This window comes from Tinamus guttatus, unplaced genomic scaffold, assembly GCF_059628265.1.
Source record: "Tinamus guttatus ecotype Peru unplaced genomic scaffold, ASM5962826v1 Tinamus_guttatus_pri_ptg000287l, whole genome shotgun sequence".
In the NCBI taxonomy this organism is placed as follows: domain Eukaryota; kingdom Metazoa; phylum Chordata; class Aves; order Tinamiformes; family Tinamidae; genus Tinamus; species Tinamus guttatus.
Window position 1 is genome coordinate 12444525 of NW_028288821.1, and position 21591 is coordinate 12466115.

The following is a 21591-nucleotide window of genomic DNA, read 5'->3' on the forward strand; positions in this document are numbered from 1 at the left end:
CACAGCTCCTGACTGAGCCAGATGGGAAGCAAAGGAAAAGCAGGGGGTAAAACAGAAATAAACAGTTGAAAATCTCACACTGTGTTGATTAAGATAGAGAGAACTGGAAATGAAACACTGTTTTTCTTCTATCTTTCTATTTCTTCTCTCATCTCTATGTTACAATATTTTAATAATTAATTTTCCTTCATTTCACATCCCCTTCCCTCAAGATAGGTGCTTATTCTCTTAAAGTCAAAATCCTGTCTCAAAATCAGAAAATATGGAAGACCTGTGGTGTCTTCAAGGGATTAGGTGAGGCCCTTATTCATCATCATAACAGATCTTTTTGTTTGTGTAGAATCCATCAATACTTTTCAAATGCCTGAGTGATAGCAGCTACAGTATGGGGCTAAACATGAATTCTCCTCCTCTTATATCTGAAATGAAGATATGTCCTATTTAAGTATAAGAGTAACTATAAAATAAACTACAAATTATTTTTAGTGATAGAGATTTTTCTACTTATTTGTATTTTACTTTTACCTGACTGCTCTTTCTTTCTGTATCATAATGGCACTCAGTATTACTGCAGTAAGCTAAAAAATACAAACTATGATAAAGATAACTACAAATTCTCAAATGTCAACCTTTAAAACAAAAACAAATAACTAAAAAAGTATTTCTGCAACTAGTATTTTACTTGGCTTCCACAGGCTATCTCAAATATTCAGTTGCTGCACTTCAGATCAGCCTTTTGAAAATGGTGTTGGAATAGTATGTCTGAAAGATGAAACATGGGAAATAGCTGGTAATGCTGCTGAAGGACAGTCTAAAAAACACAGAAAATTCCTGATGGATTTTTTTTTTCCTCAATAAATGCTTTCCCAATCTATGCCAGTGACCTGAGGAGATGTGATGTGTCTTATTCTGGCATTTACAGTAAGAAAGCTAACAGATAGCTACAAACGATAGCCTAGGATAAAAGCCATGGATTTCAACAGATCTTAGGAGCTCCAACGTATGATATGTTGGGAACAACACTATCAAAAGGTTCCTCTCTCTAGCACTGCTAGTGTCAGGATTAATGAGCTAAAACTTGTTAAATTGATATTACCGAACTAATTACTTTTTTAAAGTACACTGAATGTTTTTTACAGACAAGCTAATGTGGAAGATAGCAAATCTTAACTGCATAGGAAGTTATTCCATGTATACAATTAAGTCAAGTAAAAATGGAAACTAAGATAAAAATGGAGGTGTTGTAGGGTAATTGTATCAATTTCCAGATTTATCTAGTCCACACTGCTATCACACCTCTCACATGCTGCCACATATATATTTCAAATTCAATCACTGAATTCAGAACACAATCTCCTGCAAAACATATGGGGAGAGAAAATGTTAGGATCTGCAAAGATTGTGACTAGTGACAAAGTTGGGATCTTTACTTTAGAATTTCTACAGAGTATCAGCAACACTTACGAAACCCTCCTTAAACTCAAGCCCCATAAATTCCCTCTTTACTGCTTCACATAAGCAAAAAGTTTAAACAACAGAGCTCTAGCTTATGATGATTATGCAAAAAATATCCTCAGCAGCACAAAGAAATGAAATGACCTTAATTCCTGCACTGCTGTGCGCCATTTGATAGCTCAAGACCGGCTGCAGAAGAGCCAAGCAACACGCGCTCTCTGCCATGGGATCTTCCCTCACCAGTACAATTCTGCTGCTGGCGAGTGAGAACATTTGGCGCTCTACCAGTTGTGAATGCTTGTGCTGCAGGCTCGTGGAGCTGCAACCTGTTTTCCAAGTTTTATTTGTGCTGAAGGGGAGGGTGCTGAAGATAAGAATCTTTCACAAAGTAAAGGGACCAGCTGCAAGGCAAATTTTAGGAAGAAATTGTAAAAAGTAGGTTAAGACACAATGGATCTTCAATTTTAAACTGAACCTCTAAATTGGAAATTATTTAAATAATAAGAATAGGAGAATACATTAGTTAAAATATTTTTTTACACAGAACACACAAAACATTAAGACAAGATAAATACATTCCCTTGTATCCAAACCTAAAACAGATGAATAAACAGCTGAAAAAACGTAGTTAATGAATCATGTGAAAAGGGAGGGAGCTTATGAAAAATAAATGGCATTTGTAGATGATTAAATTTTGAAGGCGAGATGTTGTATAACTGCACCAACCATTTATTTCAGTGTCACAACTGCATCCAAGACATAAAATTCTTTTTTAATCCAAACTGAAGATTCAGGGCTACCTGTCTTGCCATTTATGTAGTAGAGAGGCAGGATTTAGGCTATAATTATTCAAGGCAGTTTCAAAGAATGAAAAGTTGTTACAAAAAAATGAGTATCAGTTGCTAGCAATGGGATAAGGAAAATAATTCTCCACAAAATCATAGAATTTAAATTCAGGGAGGCTCAATAGAGATTAATCTCCTAAATATCAGATGCCTACATGATTTGCCCAAATGTTCCTCTGTTTAGAGAATACTTCCCTACTAAAGCTCAATCTTTCATTAATATAGGAGTGTTACTTAAAATACAGTCTATATCCAGATAAACTTGGTATTTATAAAATAAACTAAAAAATCTTATTCTTTAAAACTGAATACAAGAGCTGCTGCAAATGCCAGAAGGTATTTCTCAGGCATGAAATGCCAAAAAAAAAACTCCCAATAACAAATTCTTGGAGACAATCACTCAGAAAATAGGTCCATAAGAGCAGTGTACACTGTTAGACACTTTCTCCTACTACTTTTCCAATATCTATTTGAAATGCTTGAAATTGCATAATTACAACTTAAGTAATATTGCCTGTCTTCTAGAGAAAGGAAAATATGTAATCTGCTGTGTTCCATAATACCAATAATTGAATTTACAGATATCATAGAAGTATTCTGAAAGTTTCATAAGTCCCAAAGAAGAATTTTGTCTCCATCCTTATAGTAGTTGTAATTATCTCCTCAAAAAGAAGAATCTATTTGCATTTTTGTATTATGCAAATGCAGAACAGTCACAACAAGGCCTTCGATCTTCTAGGTTTTAAATATCACTGCATGACTGATCTTAAAGGCAGGCTCAACATTTATGACTTGTCTTGGTGATAAAAGTTCATGAATATATGAGGGCAGAACAACTGCTACTGATTAAATGTCAAAAAATGCTTTTTTTGTCAAATTTACTGTAAATACAGAAGACATACAACCAAAAAATTAATAGTAGATAGTTCTCTACAGTTAAAAAAATGCAAAAGCTTTGAACAGGAAATGCTCATTTTCACAGTATCAACTATCTACTTTAATTAACTTTCAGTTGGTCTGTAAATACAGTAAGAAAGTAGCCAAACTCTTTGGAATGAAATGCTTCACACTGAATGGCAGAGGTAGCATGTTCGGCTTGACACAATAAAAATACATTGCAAAATTCATCTATTCATCCCAAACTCCACATCTTCATCAAAAATTATCTAAACCTTTGTGGACATTAAAAAGTGATATAATGTGAAAATGATTCAGATATAACATGAAAATTCAGTTAGATGAAATAACAGAAATAACCTCACAGATTGGCTTGAGGGTTGACAGCTTATGTAGCTCTTGTGGGAAAAACAAATAGAGATCTGGAGGCTATGGTACATAGGACAGCAGTCTGATGCTTTCAGGAAACGTATGTAGAGGATGACCCTTGGAGAAACCCTTTGCCCTATCCTGTTCTTCCTGCCTCTGCATGGCACAGGGATGGCCTTGGTGGAAGCCTGGTGCCCAGCTTCAGGATACCTGAATCACGTAGAGAAAGGCAGAGAACAGTGAGAACTCTCCAGAGACCTAGAAAATCTAGAGTATAAGGAAAGTCTAAAACAGCAGGCTTATTTAATGTGGAAAAGGGAGGACAGATAGGAGACTCAGTATTAGTCTTCACTAGATGAAAGATGAGTTCAGTAAAGAAAGCGTTAACAAATTGGTCTCCATACCCACAATGGACTGAACAAGGGGCATTCACAGGATGAGACTACAGCACAGAAAAATTAGGTTAAACATTAGTAAAATTATTCATAAGCCTATGAAGTTTCCAAAATTGAGCTGGACAATCATCTGTCAGAAAGGATGTTGGCAGGACTTGTGCTTCACACGGAGCAGGGACATAGGAACAAAGGATACAGTCTTGTTCCTCTGTGGCTTCAGACACTACAAACTGCAGTACAGAGAGCAGAGCCAGAGGCAGTGTCAAACTGCAGGTAAACTGGCCAGTTCTGTTCCACATTGCCACAACTGAACTGAAGGAGATCTTACTACCTGAATAAGATCTCACATTCCAGCATAATAATCTACATCACACGACACAACCTAGGATTCTCCCAGATCTTTATCCTACATCACGGTCTTAAACTGCAAGCCTGGTTCAGCAAAAGCCCTTAGCTGTTCCTCGCTTCAGAAACATTAGTTTAAGAAAACATGCCTCTTCGGAAACACCCTTAGGTGCCTCCTTCCTGTGCTTCCCAAGCTGAAACCCCTATCTGGAAAACAAATACACAAAACGGCCACCTTAACATAGACAGCAATTACTAGAAGCACTAGACAAAACAGTATCAAATACATTTTCAAGAAAATAGATCCCTTCTTAAGACTACAGTCACAACATCATAAAAATCCCTGACTTTTTCCTAATAGAGTATGAACAAACAGTAGTTTCAATTTTGTGATAGCAATAAAATTTTCTTTTCAATAGCTTCACTATTTGGACAAAGTTTTAATATTTTCTGATGATCTTATTAGTATAAATTTAGCTTTTAAGAAATTAAGAATAAGAATTTAATTTGAGAAAAAGGTGTTGCAGAATCAGAAATTAAAGATATCTAAAACTCTTTCCCTTTGCTCATAAAGATACATTCACTCTTCGTCAAAGACAACGTTGCTTTTCCTTTCTAACTGTAACTAGAACTGATCTAATAAATTGCTGCTGCTTGTGTACGGCTAGGATATTTTTTCAAAAAGGAGCTAAAAACATAGACTACCCACCTGTATCTATTTTTAATTTGGTAATGAGTGTACTTGTTAAAATTCTACCAAAATGTCACTCACAATTTTGATTCCAGTTTTTTTAAACGGAATATAGAGCAGAAAGCATAACCTATGATGCAAAACTGTCATATGCTTACTTTTAAAATCACAGAAATAAATGCGTAAACTGATTCTCTTATGGATTAAGGCCCTAAAAAAAGAAAACAACTCAAATATAATTATTCAAGACAGCCAAAGTATCCTATAAAAATTAATAAGGCTTCAGATCTTTTTATGTCCTGTTTACTCATACAGTTCGTACTCCAGAACTAAGAAATATCTCTTACTTTGTGGGTGCAAGTAAGGCAGAATTAGCTGAGACCACTATCACTTCTGTCTTATCAAATTCACAAATCAGCTAGACATTTAAACAGCACCAACTGTTGCAAGAAAAACTGCTACTGAATTTCAGTGGCAAAAATGTCAGTTTAGGGCACTCTGCAAAAAACTAGTAATGAATTCTTAACAAAACCGCACTTTTAAAATATTCTTTTGGTACTCCTTCCAAGTAACCATATTACAAACATATCTTACAATACCACAAACATAAACTAACTGTATGTTAGTGGATTTTTTTTTCAATCTGATTAATATTGCAATTCATGAGACTCCTGCTGCTGGCAGCTGTATCACTATCACTGACGTCCTTCGGGGCACTCTCAGCATGCAGCCTGCATCCAAGGGAACGTGTCAGTTTTCATCGTACCTTAGATAGGCCTTAACAGGAACATTCTCAACTTTAAAATGTAATTAAAGTATTAAAGTGCCTTTGAATTGTCAAAATATCATTAATGTGAGACTGAAGTTGACTCTATTAATAAAGGTAACTATCACCAGCACTTGCTTTTCCCTGTTTATATAATTAAACAATTATACAAATTAAACAATTATAAAAAATATAAATAGTTTTTCCTTTTTCTTTACTTGCTGATACTGGAAATTAAAAATGCATGATAATACATGCATATCATACATGTTAAGCATGATAATACATCACAGTACTCAAACAAATGTTGTATTGTGTTAAATTATAGGTGAACAAGATTTTGTAGAAACTTGATACATACAAGGACATTTATTGGACGTATGGTACTTTTCTTGCTCTTTGGTAGCACTACAGAAAATTTGTGAATCTCTGGGGAGAAATGGGCATATTTCTCAGCATTTTTTGCATCCCTAATTACCAGAGTTCAGCCGTCATATAGTGATGGTTCAAGGTCTCAGTACCAGTTTTGCATTTATCCAACTATGGTATAACACGAAATGCAAAGTAATTTCAGAGAGGTAGACCTGGAACCACTCGTTTTCTTCCCTTTTCTGCTTTCCGTTCCACCCCATCAGCAGGATAGAGCCGAGGGGGAATTGCCAGCTCTCTTGCCCTTCCCCTGCCTGCCTGCAGAGAGAGCAGCTCCCCTGCCTGGGAGCGGGACCGGCCCGCGCGGGTTGTCGGGATCTCCCCAAATGTCTATCCTGGAGTGGCTTTTCCTTTGGAAGTGCAGTGCATCTAATCGGTATTTGACTTAATACAAATTTATACTGAAAATCCCAAACCTGGCACGTTTCTGAGGAGCTTTCTTCCCATGGTGGCATGGGAGGTAGTGTCCCCTTGCAGGGCAACACGAGACTCATGGTAATGGGGGATCTCCTCCAGCACCTCGATATTGACTCGTACCTGCTGCTACTAACAAGTGTGGAAATTATCACCCAGGAATAAATGTAGCCTTGGCTCAACAGGGGCCAAAATGATTTATGACAGCAAAACCGAGCAAAGACGACCAATGCTCTGAAGGGACTAGCTGCCCGAGCTCAGCCTGCACTCGCGTGTTTGGTGCCCACTCCTAATTACTTCATTTGCGACTGTAAAACTGTTTTAACAGACAAAATTAATTATTTTGAATAATCCTTCTGAAATATGATATGCATTTTAATTGTATGCACCCTGTCATTAATTAAAGTTCCCTACCTTTTGGTGCATTAATTCAAAGATGGTATCACTGACAAAGCAACAATTATAAGAAGATTGTTTACTAAAATTAAAAATAAAGTGAAAAGGTTAATTAATGTACTCCTGTGATATACTTAAAGTAATGCTAAAATATTTTCATTTGAGTTTTTACTAGGCATTACTTTTCTACTCTTTAAAATCAATCTCTTTGTTCCAGGAACACATTTCCTGTCAATAAAATGAAAAATGATATAGATTTAGGAGGATAGTGGTCTCAGCGTAGCATCTCTCATATTATTATTCCAGTATCATCTGTTACAAAGTAAGACCAATTCCCACATCTAATTACAAACAGGATTTCAGAGTCATTAAACAAAATACATTTCCATTAGTGCTGCTGTAAGAAGATAGGGGAAAAAATGAAGATTAGTTCATGCTGCACCTCTGTTTTTCAAGCTTTGAAGATTTAGACCTCTGCACTCTGAGACTATAAATTTGTAAAGGATCTGAAAGGTGACAGACATGTGAAAATGTGAAAGCTCTCCATTCTAAGCAGTTTAGCCATACCATTTGCATTTTGTCATTAGTTTATCTTTTGCTGCACTTAATTCTGATAGTAGATATGGGAAGAATCTAGAGAGGTTGTTTATGATTACACAGCGTGTACCTGGAGGTATTTGAGGGGGGTTGAGAGAAGAGGGATTTTTTTGTACAGATATGAATCTTGATTTTCTATGCTAAATATGTTCCAGCAAAACTTAAAATTCCTCATAATGAATTCTGTCTTTATGAATAAAAAAAAAAAGTGCTTTGTGCTCTTGAAAAAAGGAACATCAATTCTTAGGCTTCAAATAAGGTAACAGCCAAAATACACTAAGGAAACAGATTGTGCGATATCTTTAACTCTTGAAATATAAACTTAGAAGCATATATATTCTCCACTCAGAATCATTTAGCAACATCTATTTGTAATGCATCCATCCAAAAATATACACTTACCCACCTCAAAAGCCAAAAAAATCACAAACCAGATCTCAGGCATTTAATAAAAACTTTTCTAAGAAGAAGTCTATATGAAATAATACCTACATTTGTTTGATCTTTAAGATACATTACATTGACTAATGTAGGTAAGAGTTTATAGAAACCTGTATTAAATTTATCATAGGATGAGGGCCAAAAATCAGAAATGGAGAAATTCCTCTCCAAGAAAAAGATGCCACAGTGTTAGAGAGAAAAGCACAGACAATTTTAGTTTTTAGAAGTTATTCAAAGTTGTATTTCATTTATTCATCTTAAAACTCCAACCAGAATGATTTCACATTTCTTCAAGTTGGTTCTCAGTCTAGCCAAATATATAAATATCATCTGATGAATCAGCATTTCTTTGTGAATGAAGGATATTTAACTATAAAGTATTTAACAAGAATACATGTAAAAAGTCAATTAAAGCACTTACATCCATTAAATACGTAATTCCTTAAGAATCTAGCTGAAATGGGACTTTATTTAGAATTGCTTACAGATAAAAAAAAAAAAAACACTTCTGTACTGCACAAAGATGGTGGTTCTCTAGAGCATACTACAATTCTCAGGCTCTCCAGCAGAGTATATAAGCAAGCTACAACTCAAACAAACAAACAACTAATCGCTTCCCAGTTAATTCTTCAGAAGCTTGCTCCTCAAAAAGAAAACATCACATCTATTTTTTCCTCCAGAATTGTCCATCCCTGGTTCTAGGAAGGATCCCTCCAGGTACTGCACGGAACACACTGCTCTGTATCATTCAGTGACAACAGAAATATTACAACTAATGGCAAACAAGTGAAGCTTTTTAAACCCTCAGAATTACATGGAACTTGATCTCCTTCATTCTTTTTTCTCTGAAAAAAAGAAAAAACTTCTAGGAAGTGACTTGCAAATGGTTCAAGAAATGCCCAAGAAACCACAATTTCATTTCTATGCATGAGCACGCACCCTGAAAGCCAGAGAGTTTCATTAATGTGTGATTCTTATTAAAACATTATGGCCATAGGAGAAACACGGTGACATGGAGCTCGTCCTCTTGGCCAAGGCAGCCGGCAGGCGCCCACAACTCTCGCACCCCGCACAGCTCGGCCTGCTGCGGGCTACGCCCTCACTGCCGCCACAGGAGCCCGGCACGAGGTGCCTCTTCCCCTCCGCACGTGCAGACGCTGCTGGAACAAGCCCAGCCCTACGCCAGCCCCCGCCAGCACCCCCAAGGGAACGAGTCTCGACATGGGGGACACGCTCCTCTCATCTCTGATCTCGAGGAGATGCTCGAAGATGGTTTCAGCAGCGCGCCGTCGCTACGAGTCTCCCTGCCAGTTCCGAGAGCTTGTCCCACGCGCTGCGTGCTACCCCCTCAGACTGAGGCACGCCTGCAGCTCAGTGTCACCGTACACAGGAGGACAACAGCACATCCAAACACTGTCCTCTTCCCAGTGATCCATCTGCTTGGCTATGGGCTGGCCGTTCCGTTCCCTACTCGGTGACTGGTTGTACCTCACACTTCCCTACATGCTATGCCCAATTCACAACACAAATATCTCCACATTTTGCAAGTCCAAAGCAGGCACACATTGAAAGAAATAGCACAGATGTCTCAATTTGGATGAAATGTTTTCACATATCTGCTATGCTTGGACTCAAACAAGCTTAGCTTTTGGGTAAGTTGTTTCAGAAAACCAAAATACATTAAATGCTGTCTTATTTCAAGACTCTATATATTCCTCCTGGCAAACGGACAAATAAAGAAAATGAAACGCACGCTTCACTTGCTTTTCAACTGATTCTAAAAATACCAGTAGCAGTTTTGGCTGGTCCTATTTTTGAAATACCATGAATGTTTTGAGTTGCTTAGATAAAATAATCACCTTTGAAACAACAACTGTCTGCTCATATAACATGTAAAAAGTACTTGCTTTAACAACAGGAAAAATGACTTCATGAAGTCTGCACGGCATTCCTAAGGTTCAAAAAATCTGTTCTCTGGTCTTGTCGTTTTTATTCTTACAATAAAATAACAGCCTCGGCATCCTGCTTTTTAGAATAAAAGACCTACCTCTTTTGACTTTTCAAGCACTTGAAAATTTTAAAAGAGAAAAACTAAGAAATGCTGACCGTGTAATAGCTGGGTATTCATGGTGGGTGGAGAACATGAAAGGTTACAATATGGATCTGTGCCTACGCGTTTCTTTTCAACTTGAGCAGCATCCTCCTGCTTCTGCTAACTCGGCAATCATACAGCTGACAGATTTCTGGGTTTTCTAAATAATGCATGGGATTTTCTTTTAACATGTCAGTGCAAAAGTATCAATTCTGCCCCTGTGTCGTTTGTGATGCTGATTTTCCTTGACAGCATTCCATTAAACCAATGAGTTTTTTCCCTCCTGATGGTTCCTTAAATATTCCTCTGAGTGATGTATTTGTGGTTTTTTAAACAGATTGTGAAGGATGTTTGCATTTATGAGAAAACTGCATGGCAGGTATTGAAGGGAAAAAAGGATAAAAAGATAACACTTTTTTTTTTTATTTCCCTATGAAGACTTTTTTTTTTCCCCTGATCCTCAAATGTCAAAAACTAGGATATTTTTCCTTTCTTTTCTGCCTAACTTAGCTCCTTGTCTGGAAATTAAGCAACACGACTCTACATACAGAATAACATTTTGACTTCCTAAGGAAATACCACTGAAACACTTAGTACTGTTTGATATCTCTCTTGGGAAAGCAAAACACATTTATTAAATCATGCATGTTAACTCCAAAAGCTAACAGAAGGAAATAACTGCTTTATTCTTTGCACTGAGGTTTTGTACAAACAGGTACTGTCACGGACTGCTGTGCACTGATCCTTCTTTGCTTATGCAACCACATAACACAGCATCCTTGAAAAGATTTTCAAATATCATCAATACTGTGTTTTGCAATCTTTCATATTCCTGTCCTATCACAGAAACACAGAAACAGAATGTTTGTACAAATGTCCTGCTGCCATGCTACTTAAAAAAAAACAAAAAACCTCTGATATCAAATAAGTTTCAAATTTCCCTAGGCAATTATATGCTAATTTCCAGACTTCACTTCACCTAATATTAGTATTGCATGATGATGAAACAGATGATCTTTCTAACCATTTCTGGGCAACCAGAGCGGCTTTGTTTTGTTTATCCTGTTTTTATGGAACAACAAAACTGGTTATGTGTTTGGCCTTTGAGAAATCTGCACATGCACCCACCATACCTGGCTTCAACTGCCAGCTTCAAACGCTCCATCTTTTTCTTTTTCTTTTTCTTTTTCTTTTTCTTTTTCTTTTTCTTTTTCTTTTTCTTTTTCTTTTCCTCTTTTGACACAGAATATAAAAGGCCATGTGGCTCCTGGCATGTTTTATGCATCATTCTTTTCAGCACTACTACCTTAGCTAATGATAATCTCTGGAGTTAAAATAATCCCAGATGTGTGTATGGAGTGTCATCAGCAAACTGCCTCCTCTCCAAGGACTTATAAAGAGTTTAAAAGAATCTAAAATGGAATTATGAAAGAATTACAGCCAGTGGGAAGTGGAGATTTCAGGGTGATGCAGTTCCTGCTGGCAATCTTCTACTTTCAGAGACCTGTTTTCCCAACTATGTTTTCCTCTAACTTGAACCTTCTTTCTCAGATCCTGCAAGAAGCTGGACAGAGACACCAGTCCCCAGGGAGCAGCGAACACTGATCAGCCGGAATACGAGGCCAGCGAACGGATAGCACGGGATGAAATATGAGATTCTCAACGGCCTGGGAAGCTGGTTTCGACACTTCATATGATGAGTAGGAAGGTGCAAAAAAAAAAAAAAAAAAAAACCTCATTCACTTCTGCAAAAGGAGAGAGGGGAAGGAAGATACTAATGTTCAAATGTGTAACAACATACTTCACAGCCCTATGAACTAATGCATTCTATTTAAAAAACATGCAAAGTACATAATTTTATAGAACTAGACCTTTTTTTCCCCCCTCTCAGTGCCAGTATTTTCTTTTTGTTTGTTTTCTTATTTGTTTTTATCACTTACATAAATTATTCCAGCACTAATCTCCATCTACACGGATATTTTTGCAGTATCGGAAAAGGAGACGGGATCGAATGGCAAAAGCACAGCAGCTGTTTTAGGAGGCGGTACCAGAAGTAAGGAAAGAAGTGGTACCCGTACTCCCCAGTACTGGCACTCTGTTATTCACATATTTGAGGTAGAAGCCATCTGAGGAAGCCACGTTCAGACACCTATCAGTGGTAGTGGTGATCCCAAAACAGAGGTCAGATTTTAAACCCACCAATTTTTGGTTTCAGATATAGAGTATCTTGAAAAATATCTTGAAAAACATCTACTATATATTACGGGCTCACAGACACAGAAAGATGCTGCAGAAGTGACGCTTTAGGCACTATTAAAGAAACAAATGCAAGATGATTTCATACTGACTACAATAGATACAGATGAGGATTGAAATGAATATGACAGGCAGTTCTCACCACTCTTTTATTATGTTATTAACCTGTAAACAATGACACATTTCTGAAAGATCAGGCAATAAAGTTTCAGGACTTAATTCTGGTCAATTACATTTATAACTGGTAACGCAAAAAGGTAACATCCCAAAGTGAAATATTTAGTGGTGTTGCATCTTGGGCTCTTCAAAGAATGTCACTGTGTTACACTGCAGTTAAAAAAACAACATTTTTATTTGTTCTTTTTAAGTAAACCTGCAATCCTCCAATTCCTTGATACAGTAAAAAAAAAAAAATCAAAGCAGACAAAAAGCTCTCTGTTCTGTGTAACTATATTTTTGATTTGACAGTTACAATTATAATCATTCAGACATCTATTTCCCACAAACTCTCCACAGCCATAACCTTTAGTGATTAATTATCAAGTTCCAGGAGCAATAGTACACAGACTAATTTCCTAAAACAATAAAAGACAGAATTTCTCATTTGGAGCTAAATGAAACACGAGCAGGTTGTTATTCATGCTGAAATCTAGATGCAGAGTCATGTTGCAGCCATTACAGAAGCTATTAAACACAACCTCAAATCAAAGAAACTGTAGGTCTCTCTCCTAAAATGAAATGTTTTTCTCACTTATGAGGCTTCTGATTCCTTTGCTGTGTTTCTTTCTCCTCTCTTCTTGGTAAAAAAAAAATTCAAAATTCAATTTTCTTTCTCATTTCACATCGCCATTTTGTTTTTAATAGTCATTTAAACTGTAACAGTCTAGAGCAAAACCAACATTTGGCAAAGCTCTCAAGTACCCAGGATTATCACGGCATTCTCTTTACAGTGAATCAAAGTCCCAAAGTGTGTATCAACATCTAAACAAAATGCAGTGCTCTCCACGTCTACCCCAGTCTCCTAAGAGTTTTCTAAAGTGAATATTTGACAATTCCTCAGTTATTCTGTAAAATGGGCTGTTCCTAGTTAAATTTTTAAATTTCTATGCATTTTGTTTTCTTTTTTTTTTGACATATCCTGCTACCCTGCTTAATGTAAACCTTTTAAAAATGATTCTCCAAAGAGAAAGAGAAACCATGCATTACAAAAATGATCTTCATGCTGGCACTGTGTTATGGGTGATCTTCATTAGTGGTAGTCCTTTTCGTTAAGGCCTTACTTCTCTGCCTGCAAGCAATGCTGGCATTCATGCCGGCAGATTCACTATTTTACTGAACTGAAAAAGGGGAAAAACCGGAAAAAGATATTTACACAACAGACACCATATCCTTATCTTTGGACTCCACTGTAATTTCAGTTAAATTTAGTGAGAATTTCTCCAAATATTTAAATTGGCACTTAATCAGTTTTCTAGCTCACTGAAGTGCTAAGATAGAGAGAACTTTCATTTAATATGCACACCCTTGACATAGTTGAGAAAGGCTTGTATGATAGCCCCCCATGAAACTTGTCAACTAGGTAACTAAGATAGATAATATTATTACTGCATTGTAGATCCCCTCCATAAGAAGTATAAAAATTTTGCAAAAGCAGGTAACATACCTAACCATAAACAGAAAACTTAGCAAGCTTTCGAAAACAGTTTTTAAAAATGCTAATATTAGCCCCATATTTTTTTCTATCTAAAGCCCCTTGCTTTTAAATAGCAACTCAATCTTTAGTCAAAGGTTTTAACTCCAGTGAAACCTCCTGGTTTCATAGTTTCAGTTTAAACTATATACAGACTAAGAGAATTACACAAATTAAATAAGCTTTTCAGTGCTCTTCTTCTCTGAATTCAATATGCACTAATTGATTAGGGTCTGAGAGGTGAAAAAGAAAGACATATTCTACATAATAGAAAGCTGGGGAAGGGTTTGATGCAGATTTCTTCAATACAGATGAGTACACAAAATTAGCGATAGGCAATACCACTTTTGGAAAGACTGCTTTGTGCATAATTTGTCATGAATTCAAAGTTATTCCTTTAGAAAATGAGTCTAAGACCTCCCAGCTGCTGCTTTATTGGTCTAATAAATTACCATTTTGATGGTACAATGCATGTACACTACACACCATGCAAGCAACCAAACTGCTGGAGCAGCTTTGTCCTTGGAGACGCGTGTGTGACTTGCAGACACACGCGCGTGCAGCGGGAGCGCCAAACGCCAGCGGGACCAGGCAGCCCCTCTGCTTCTCAACTGGCAACGGAAACAAAGGATGCCTGAGCTTCTAAAATAGAAAAAGTCTACTGAAAGAGGAGAGTTGATGTCAAAAAAGAAGGTAATTCTAAAAAGATCTGCCCTAATTGTTACTAATAACTGTCAGCTTTCTGAGGCAAAAAAGCATCTGCCTTTTTCTAGATTCTCCACAACATTCCAGTAAGACTTTTTCCATATGCCTGGAAAGGTCTTTAGATTAAAAGAGAGAACAACAACAAAAAAACAAAGCAAACAAACAAACCTATATTCCCTTCAAGGATCCATTTCTGCTTTAAACTCTGGACCCTGCTCTCGTGCAGCTGTGACTCAGGGGACTTGGTTCAGGTCTCTGCCTGTGTTTATGGCAGACCAGGCTGAACATGGGTTCAGTGTCAGTGCCTTTGTCCCAAGGTTTTGCTTCTAGGCCGGTTGTAACAAATACTCATCACGACCCTATTCCATAGTTCTGGTTAGCAAGCATCCACTCAAGGAAAGAACAAAATACTGGAAATCTTAGAGTAATTTAGCATTCCCTACTTTATCTTTCTCCAGTGAACTATGGTGGCTCATGATGAGTTCCAACAACCTGATGTTTCGGAAACTTTCCATAACTTACAGGAAAACTCCAGACTCAAAAGTTTTATCGCTTAAGATAGAAGTCTTTTTTGACTAAGAATGTATTTAGAGAGCTGTTTAGAATGTCTCTGTTTTTACATAATGAAAATAATCCTCAACAAAACAAAGGTAGATGCCTGTTAGGAGGGTAAATCAAGCACTAAGTGAAGTGATTTCGAATCAATGACTGACAAGCAAAGCTTGCAAAAATAAAAGAGCACAAGAATTGTATACAGGATTTAGATTTTGTTTCCCATGCACAAAACCAGATGTTGAGGCTGTCCTTCAGCTTGCACACACAGCATTACTTACCTGCATTAGAATTGAGTTCTTCATTTTCGGATTCTGTTCCATTTTGACTGCCACTTCCATGAAGGCTATTCATTGCCATGAGTTTCATCTTCTGTAACTTCATAGCCTCTGCCATGGCAGCAGCTGTCAGACCTAGACAGAAATACAAGCAAATTAAAATGTAATATCACAACACAGAAAAACATGAAAATTAGGCAACTTCTTTTCAGTGCGAATAACTGTCATATAAATTCAATACACATTTTTTTTTTCAATTATATACTGTTATTCCAATTATATTCTATTCTCCTTATTTTAAAGTCATTTGGGTTATTCCAGTACTATATTCCATTTACTAAATGCATCGTCAGGCATGTCATGTCCTGTTCCACCAAATCACTGGCAGAAGGACAGAATTTCTTGTTGGTGATGCATGTTGTATAAACACAAAGATTTCATAAAGCAAAACTGAATTGAATAATCTTCTGTTTCTGGAAAGTATTGCTTACTGAGAGATTAGATACTGATTGAAGTGAACTAATAATAATTTTCACATCTTATGATGTCACACATTCTAAATTAAAATGTTTTATTTTAAAAGCAGCTATGAACTTGATATTTACATTTGTCGAGCTGCTTCTATAACCAGCTTCAAAAATATGACTTAACATGACTTGAGGAAGGAAGCAATGGACTCTCACTGCATCTGTGTGGCAGGGGGAAGGACGTGACATGTTTTCTCATATGTAGGTATAGAAACCAGAGCTACATGCTCCTGTAATCCAAAAGCACTGGGGCCAGACCACAAATAACCTCTTCTTCCAAGTAGACTCTTGTTTTACAGTTCTGTCACTCATGTGAAAAACTATACTGACTATATTGTTTATTTAAAGATAAATTAAACACATATCAATAATAAGTTCAGAAAACATCATCACCAACTTTCATGTAGTGTTTACACACCATGCAGATGAGCACTATACCATAACAGTACTCATTTCTGATTTAAAAATAAAATTACTCCAATATCCTTTAAAGTTCTTTTGCAAATGCTACAGGTTTTTCATTAATCAAGTAAATATCAAATCCTGATGTTCTCGCTTCTACTTTCAGCATCTTTGGCTGATGCCACTAACACCTAATCCATCGCAGGATAAGACCTTAAATGTTCACATTGTCCCAAGAACTAAGAACTAAACTTCCAGGAACAGATGAAATGTTTTATAAACTCACCACCTTTTTTTCCAGAGAAAGGAAGCAAGATTAAGTTAATGTCACATTATTTTCCACAACTTCAAAAAAGAAGCATCAATACAAGTCTTCTAAAGAATTTACTATTAGTAAGATTTTTCTATGTGATTTGCTGGACTACCTGAACTTCTAAATTTTGCTCCTACTCCAAACAATTTCAAGTTTTGAGATACATGCTTCACTAAATCTTTTTTTTCAGAACTTGTACTCGCTCACAGCCTATCCTATTTTAATTTCCAACACATTTAAAAAAATTTACTTTTATATTAAAGGTTACAAAAGATAAAGAGTTTGAATATGGAGTTTTTTATCACAGTATTTAGGTACCCAAATATGTAAGGATGAGCCAGTCTCTCAATAATTTGCATCTGGCTCAATATTTATACCTGCTCTTGATATTCTAAGTGACAAAACAGCAGAGAACTTATTCATAAAGACTTAAGCAGAGAATGGAAAGCAATTTCAGACATCTGTTTTAAGTGCAAAGTGAAGGCTCAGCATTATGTAGGGCCGCAAAGAAAAGCAGCTTCCACTACACAGTTGTTGAACCAGGCAGAAAATGTATGGAGGAAGAAACAGAATGGAATAAACAGAGCTCCAAAGTCACCACAACGCAGCCTGCTGAAATTAAATGCAATTATTGTCAGGCATTTTGGAGCTCCCTAACCAGACACAGCTGCCGTAAGGACAACAGCCAAACACTGATGTATCAGAAGTCGATGTCGTGCCATCTGCCACACCAAAGGAACTCCACTGCAGCATTAAAAGCATAAAGCAGATAAAGCAAAGGGTGCTTTACCTGATGTAGGAAGCACTACAGCCTGGGCATCCCGAGTGGACAGGCATAAAGGTGAAGCAAATAATGCTACCTCCAGTGCTACCTTTACACTCCCCTGCAGGTATCCTCCAGTCTATATTATTTGTTGTTTGAGCTGGGATAATACCATGAGCCCCAAAATCTGACTGTAGGAGCCAACTGAAATATACTGTATTAATGCCTCAAAATATCTGAAAGCTACTAAAATTGAGGTTAAAATAAATGGTGTCAGCAGTAAGGGAGAGCAGCAGACTGAAATGATTGAAGAAAATGTAGAGCAAGTCACACATTGTCCTAATCTTCAATTAAGGATATTGCAGAGGCCATCAACCTATAATAAAACTCTTTTCTATAACTGACTCAGCTCTGGCTAGCTGTGGCAAGGGGGCTGCTCTTCAACTGACTTACCTAAACACCTACAAAGAACGGAATCATTTTCATCATTATCAGCAAAAAAAAGTCTTACTTAGAGTACCTTGCTTTGAAAATGCACTAGGGAAATGCTGCTAAGTGTACTTCTATCCCTCTACTTTCACCTATGAAAAGAAAAGCACAAGGATTACATACTGCAAAGCATTCAGCTTTTTCTCTCCATTTACACTTTAAATTCTCTTCCTTCAACTACCTTTCTCCAGCTGTTATCAATCACTAAACACCCAGGAAATAAACTACATTACACTTACTGTCAAACACACCCAGCCTTTACAACCTTTCAAAAAACAAAGCAAAAAGAAGAGCATTGTCTCTTCATTCTGTAATTTAGGTTCTGCCAGGGACTGGGTACTCTCCCTTTCTGCACAACTCTACGAGACAACACAGTAATTTAGCCCAGAAATAAACCTGGCAGGAGGCAGACACCAGCACACTGACACTTAAGCTGAAACCAAGGGAGTTTCTGAAACTGTGTGGGTCTTAAATTCAAGCCGTAACCTAGGCCCGTTTCCTCCGTTCCACGCAGCGCGGCAGGCCGCAGCGCCCCGGGAAGCCGCCAGGGCCGTGGGAGACACGAGGGCTGCAGCGTCTCCCTCACGAGGAGCGGCCCCCGCCGACACCGTCCGCCCCGCGGACACCGAGCGGCTGCAGCGCCCGGGGCGGGGGACACCAGAGAGCGCACAAAATCCAGCGCGATCCGTAAATACAAGCACCAAGTCAGTCCTCCGAGTCTATTTTAGTATTTTAAGGTGACTCTTGGTATCAAGCTAATCTTGAACCCAAACTACAGCTATTTTTTCGGTTTCCTAATTAGTCAAGACTGTGCCCCTCCTCCATATTAGTTTGAAAGCTTTTCTGTCAAAACCGTGAACGAGTAAATTAACAAAGGGAGAACTACGAGTAATCAAATCTTGAGGTTTGCAATTAATTAAATGAAACGGTGAGTCAGTGAACTGAAGTATGGGCTTATATTAAAACAAAGCATTTAATTAAATTAACAGTCAACACATTGCAATTAATAATATTCAAAAGCAAAAAATGAAAACCAGTTTAGCCTTGCCATATTATTTTAGTTTAACAGTCAAGCATTGTGCATCAGCTTGTTTGTTATTTGCATTCAAAGCTGCTATGGGTCAAGTATGATGTGCTAAAACAGGAATAATGAAACATCTGGTAGTATGAAATGTTAATGTGAGATACCATATTGCAAACAGTGAAAACAATTTCTAAACATCCAATAAATTAGGCCTTTGAATACTGAAAGGATGTGCTTTCTTCCCTATTTTCTTCAATAAAAATACGTAGAATAATAAACACGCAATGCGCTTCAAGGTTTCAGAATGCCTGCAAGAATTATTTTCAGAATTTATTATTAGAACGCGAAAACTTCTCTGTAGCTGAAGTGAATCGTCCTTATTTAGTGATTATCAGAGGTAAAATCTATCTACTAACGTGAATGACAGTTAAACCGAAATCCTGATGAAGAACTTTAACAGAGTCCAAGCGTTAAGAACTTTTTGTGACACATCAAAACATGCAGGCCTGATTATTGCACCCTTCTTCCACTTGTTCAAACTGACTCAGTTAGAAGCTCTAGGAAGTTTTGACTCTTTGCCAGTTCTGCTTGCAATGGCTGCGCATGGGCATCCTGCAACCATTACAGACAGGTCGGAAAAATCCATCACCAGGAAACAGTGGAGCAACGGTGAGAACTGAACGTGATGAGTAATTGGCCACTGCAGGCCCAGGATGGGATGTGAGAGCAACCGCAGCAGCACGAAGCTTTGTCAAGGGCTAAATTGCTTGAGTACCCACCCAAAGTCCTGGGAGGACACTTTGGAGCCTAACACGGATTTTGAAATCCATGTTAACCCATTTGACATTGCCAGGCTGAAATGTAGTCGATAACCAAGAAATGTACTACAAAAGCTGAGCTTATTTCATGAGTTCTGATACCAGCAGAGTAGCTGTCCTGGTATTACAACCACATTTTCAATACATGCATGTTTTATCTCTCATTTTGCAGCAGGAAACCCCCCAGACAACAGAGAAAATTTACTTTTACAGTAAAAAAAATTGAAAGTAGATATACAGAATATCCCATTAAATGCACAAAATGAAATCAAAAATAAAGACTAATTTGCTAAACCCTTTCTCTTAATGAGATTTCAGAGACTACTGAAGATTGCTGTAGGCAAAACATCTCAGAAACTATCGTAAACTATATTATGTCAAAAGAAGAACATCGCTAAGGGATATAAATGAAATATAAATACTAGGCATATTTGTCAGGAATTGCTGGGAATTAATCCTTCCCGGACAAGCTAAACTACCTTTCTTCTGCAATGAATTGCCATGCAGCCTCTGCATGGGAGACCTTGCTCGTGGCCTTTGTGCAGCCCCTGCATCTTCCCTCCCCGGCCTCTGCCGCAGCTGGATAGGCCCAGGCCTACATGGGCCTCTTCATCACACAGCCCTGATCCAACCACAGGTCAATCGATTCTCTATCATCAAGCAGACAGTAGTGCTGGGGAAAAAGGAGCGGGGGATATTGGAATTTAAAGACTTTACCAAATGTCCAGGCGAATCAGAATTATGGTTGCACAAATGTTTCTCATTCTCGGAGGAGGTGATTTCAAAATCCTAGGAATTCTCTCTTCATACAGTGTGCTTGCTCAACCTGTTTTAATTTTAAAATACCACTTTGCACAGATCACAAGATTGAAGGTTTTACATGCCAAGGCCCCTACCACTAAGTGGAATAAGGCAGTAACAGGCTGCCATTCTCTAGATTTACAGATATTTAGGCAGTAGCAAAAGTCTTGACACCAACAAATTTGGGGGTTCACCGTAAAATATGTGGAAAATTTACTTTCCAGTTGGGATCTTTTCTGCCTTCGTCCCCTCTCTGTCCCGATCTTGCATCATTTTGTAAGAATTTTCATTCCAGATCACTTGTTCTTCAACTTCTTTGTTTTGTGCTCGTGTGTGTAGTGATGGTCATAAATTTTAATGCCTACATGTTAAAATGACCACATGTTCAAACAGATACCAGCAAGACCAGCAATCTATAAATATTTACAGATAGCTTCATACAGAAGAAAATATAGCCTTTATCTTATGACAATTAAAACTGCAGGGAAACAGAAGGAAAACAGAAAAATCAGGACTACAGAGAGCTCTGAGAGGGTTACACTATTTTTTCCTTCATACTTACACTGTGTCTCATGAGAATTGATTAATTTCGTGACATTTTCTGCTCTTTTTTACAATCTATGCCCTGAGAATGATTTGTCAAGACTGTAATGCTTAATACTTTTAGTATTCTGCACTGTAGTGACCTTTACCTTCTGTATATTTGATTGACTGACCATCCCACTTTTGATCTACAGGTTACAGAAGATGGAAGCATAAGGAAGACAGACTTAGCCACTGAATTATTGTTGAAAACATCATACTTCATATAGATACACTGGATGCTCTTGTAGGCCTGTTC

The 21591-nt window shown here is 37.5% G+C and overlaps 1 protein-coding gene across 2 annotated transcripts in view; it reads right to left on the reverse strand.

The window, feature by feature from the left end:
- DACH2 (dachshund family transcription factor 2) overlaps window positions 1-21591 on the reverse strand; it is a 265656-nt gene that overhangs the window by 70883 nt on the left and 173182 nt on the right. For both annotated transcript variants that reach the window (XM_088527599.1, XM_088527598.1), the window contains exon 3: window positions 15617-15748. In XM_088527599.1, the coding sequence (XP_088383725.1) occupies window positions 15617-15748 (132 nt within the window). The remainder of the gene's footprint in view (window positions 1-15616; window positions 15749-21591) is intronic.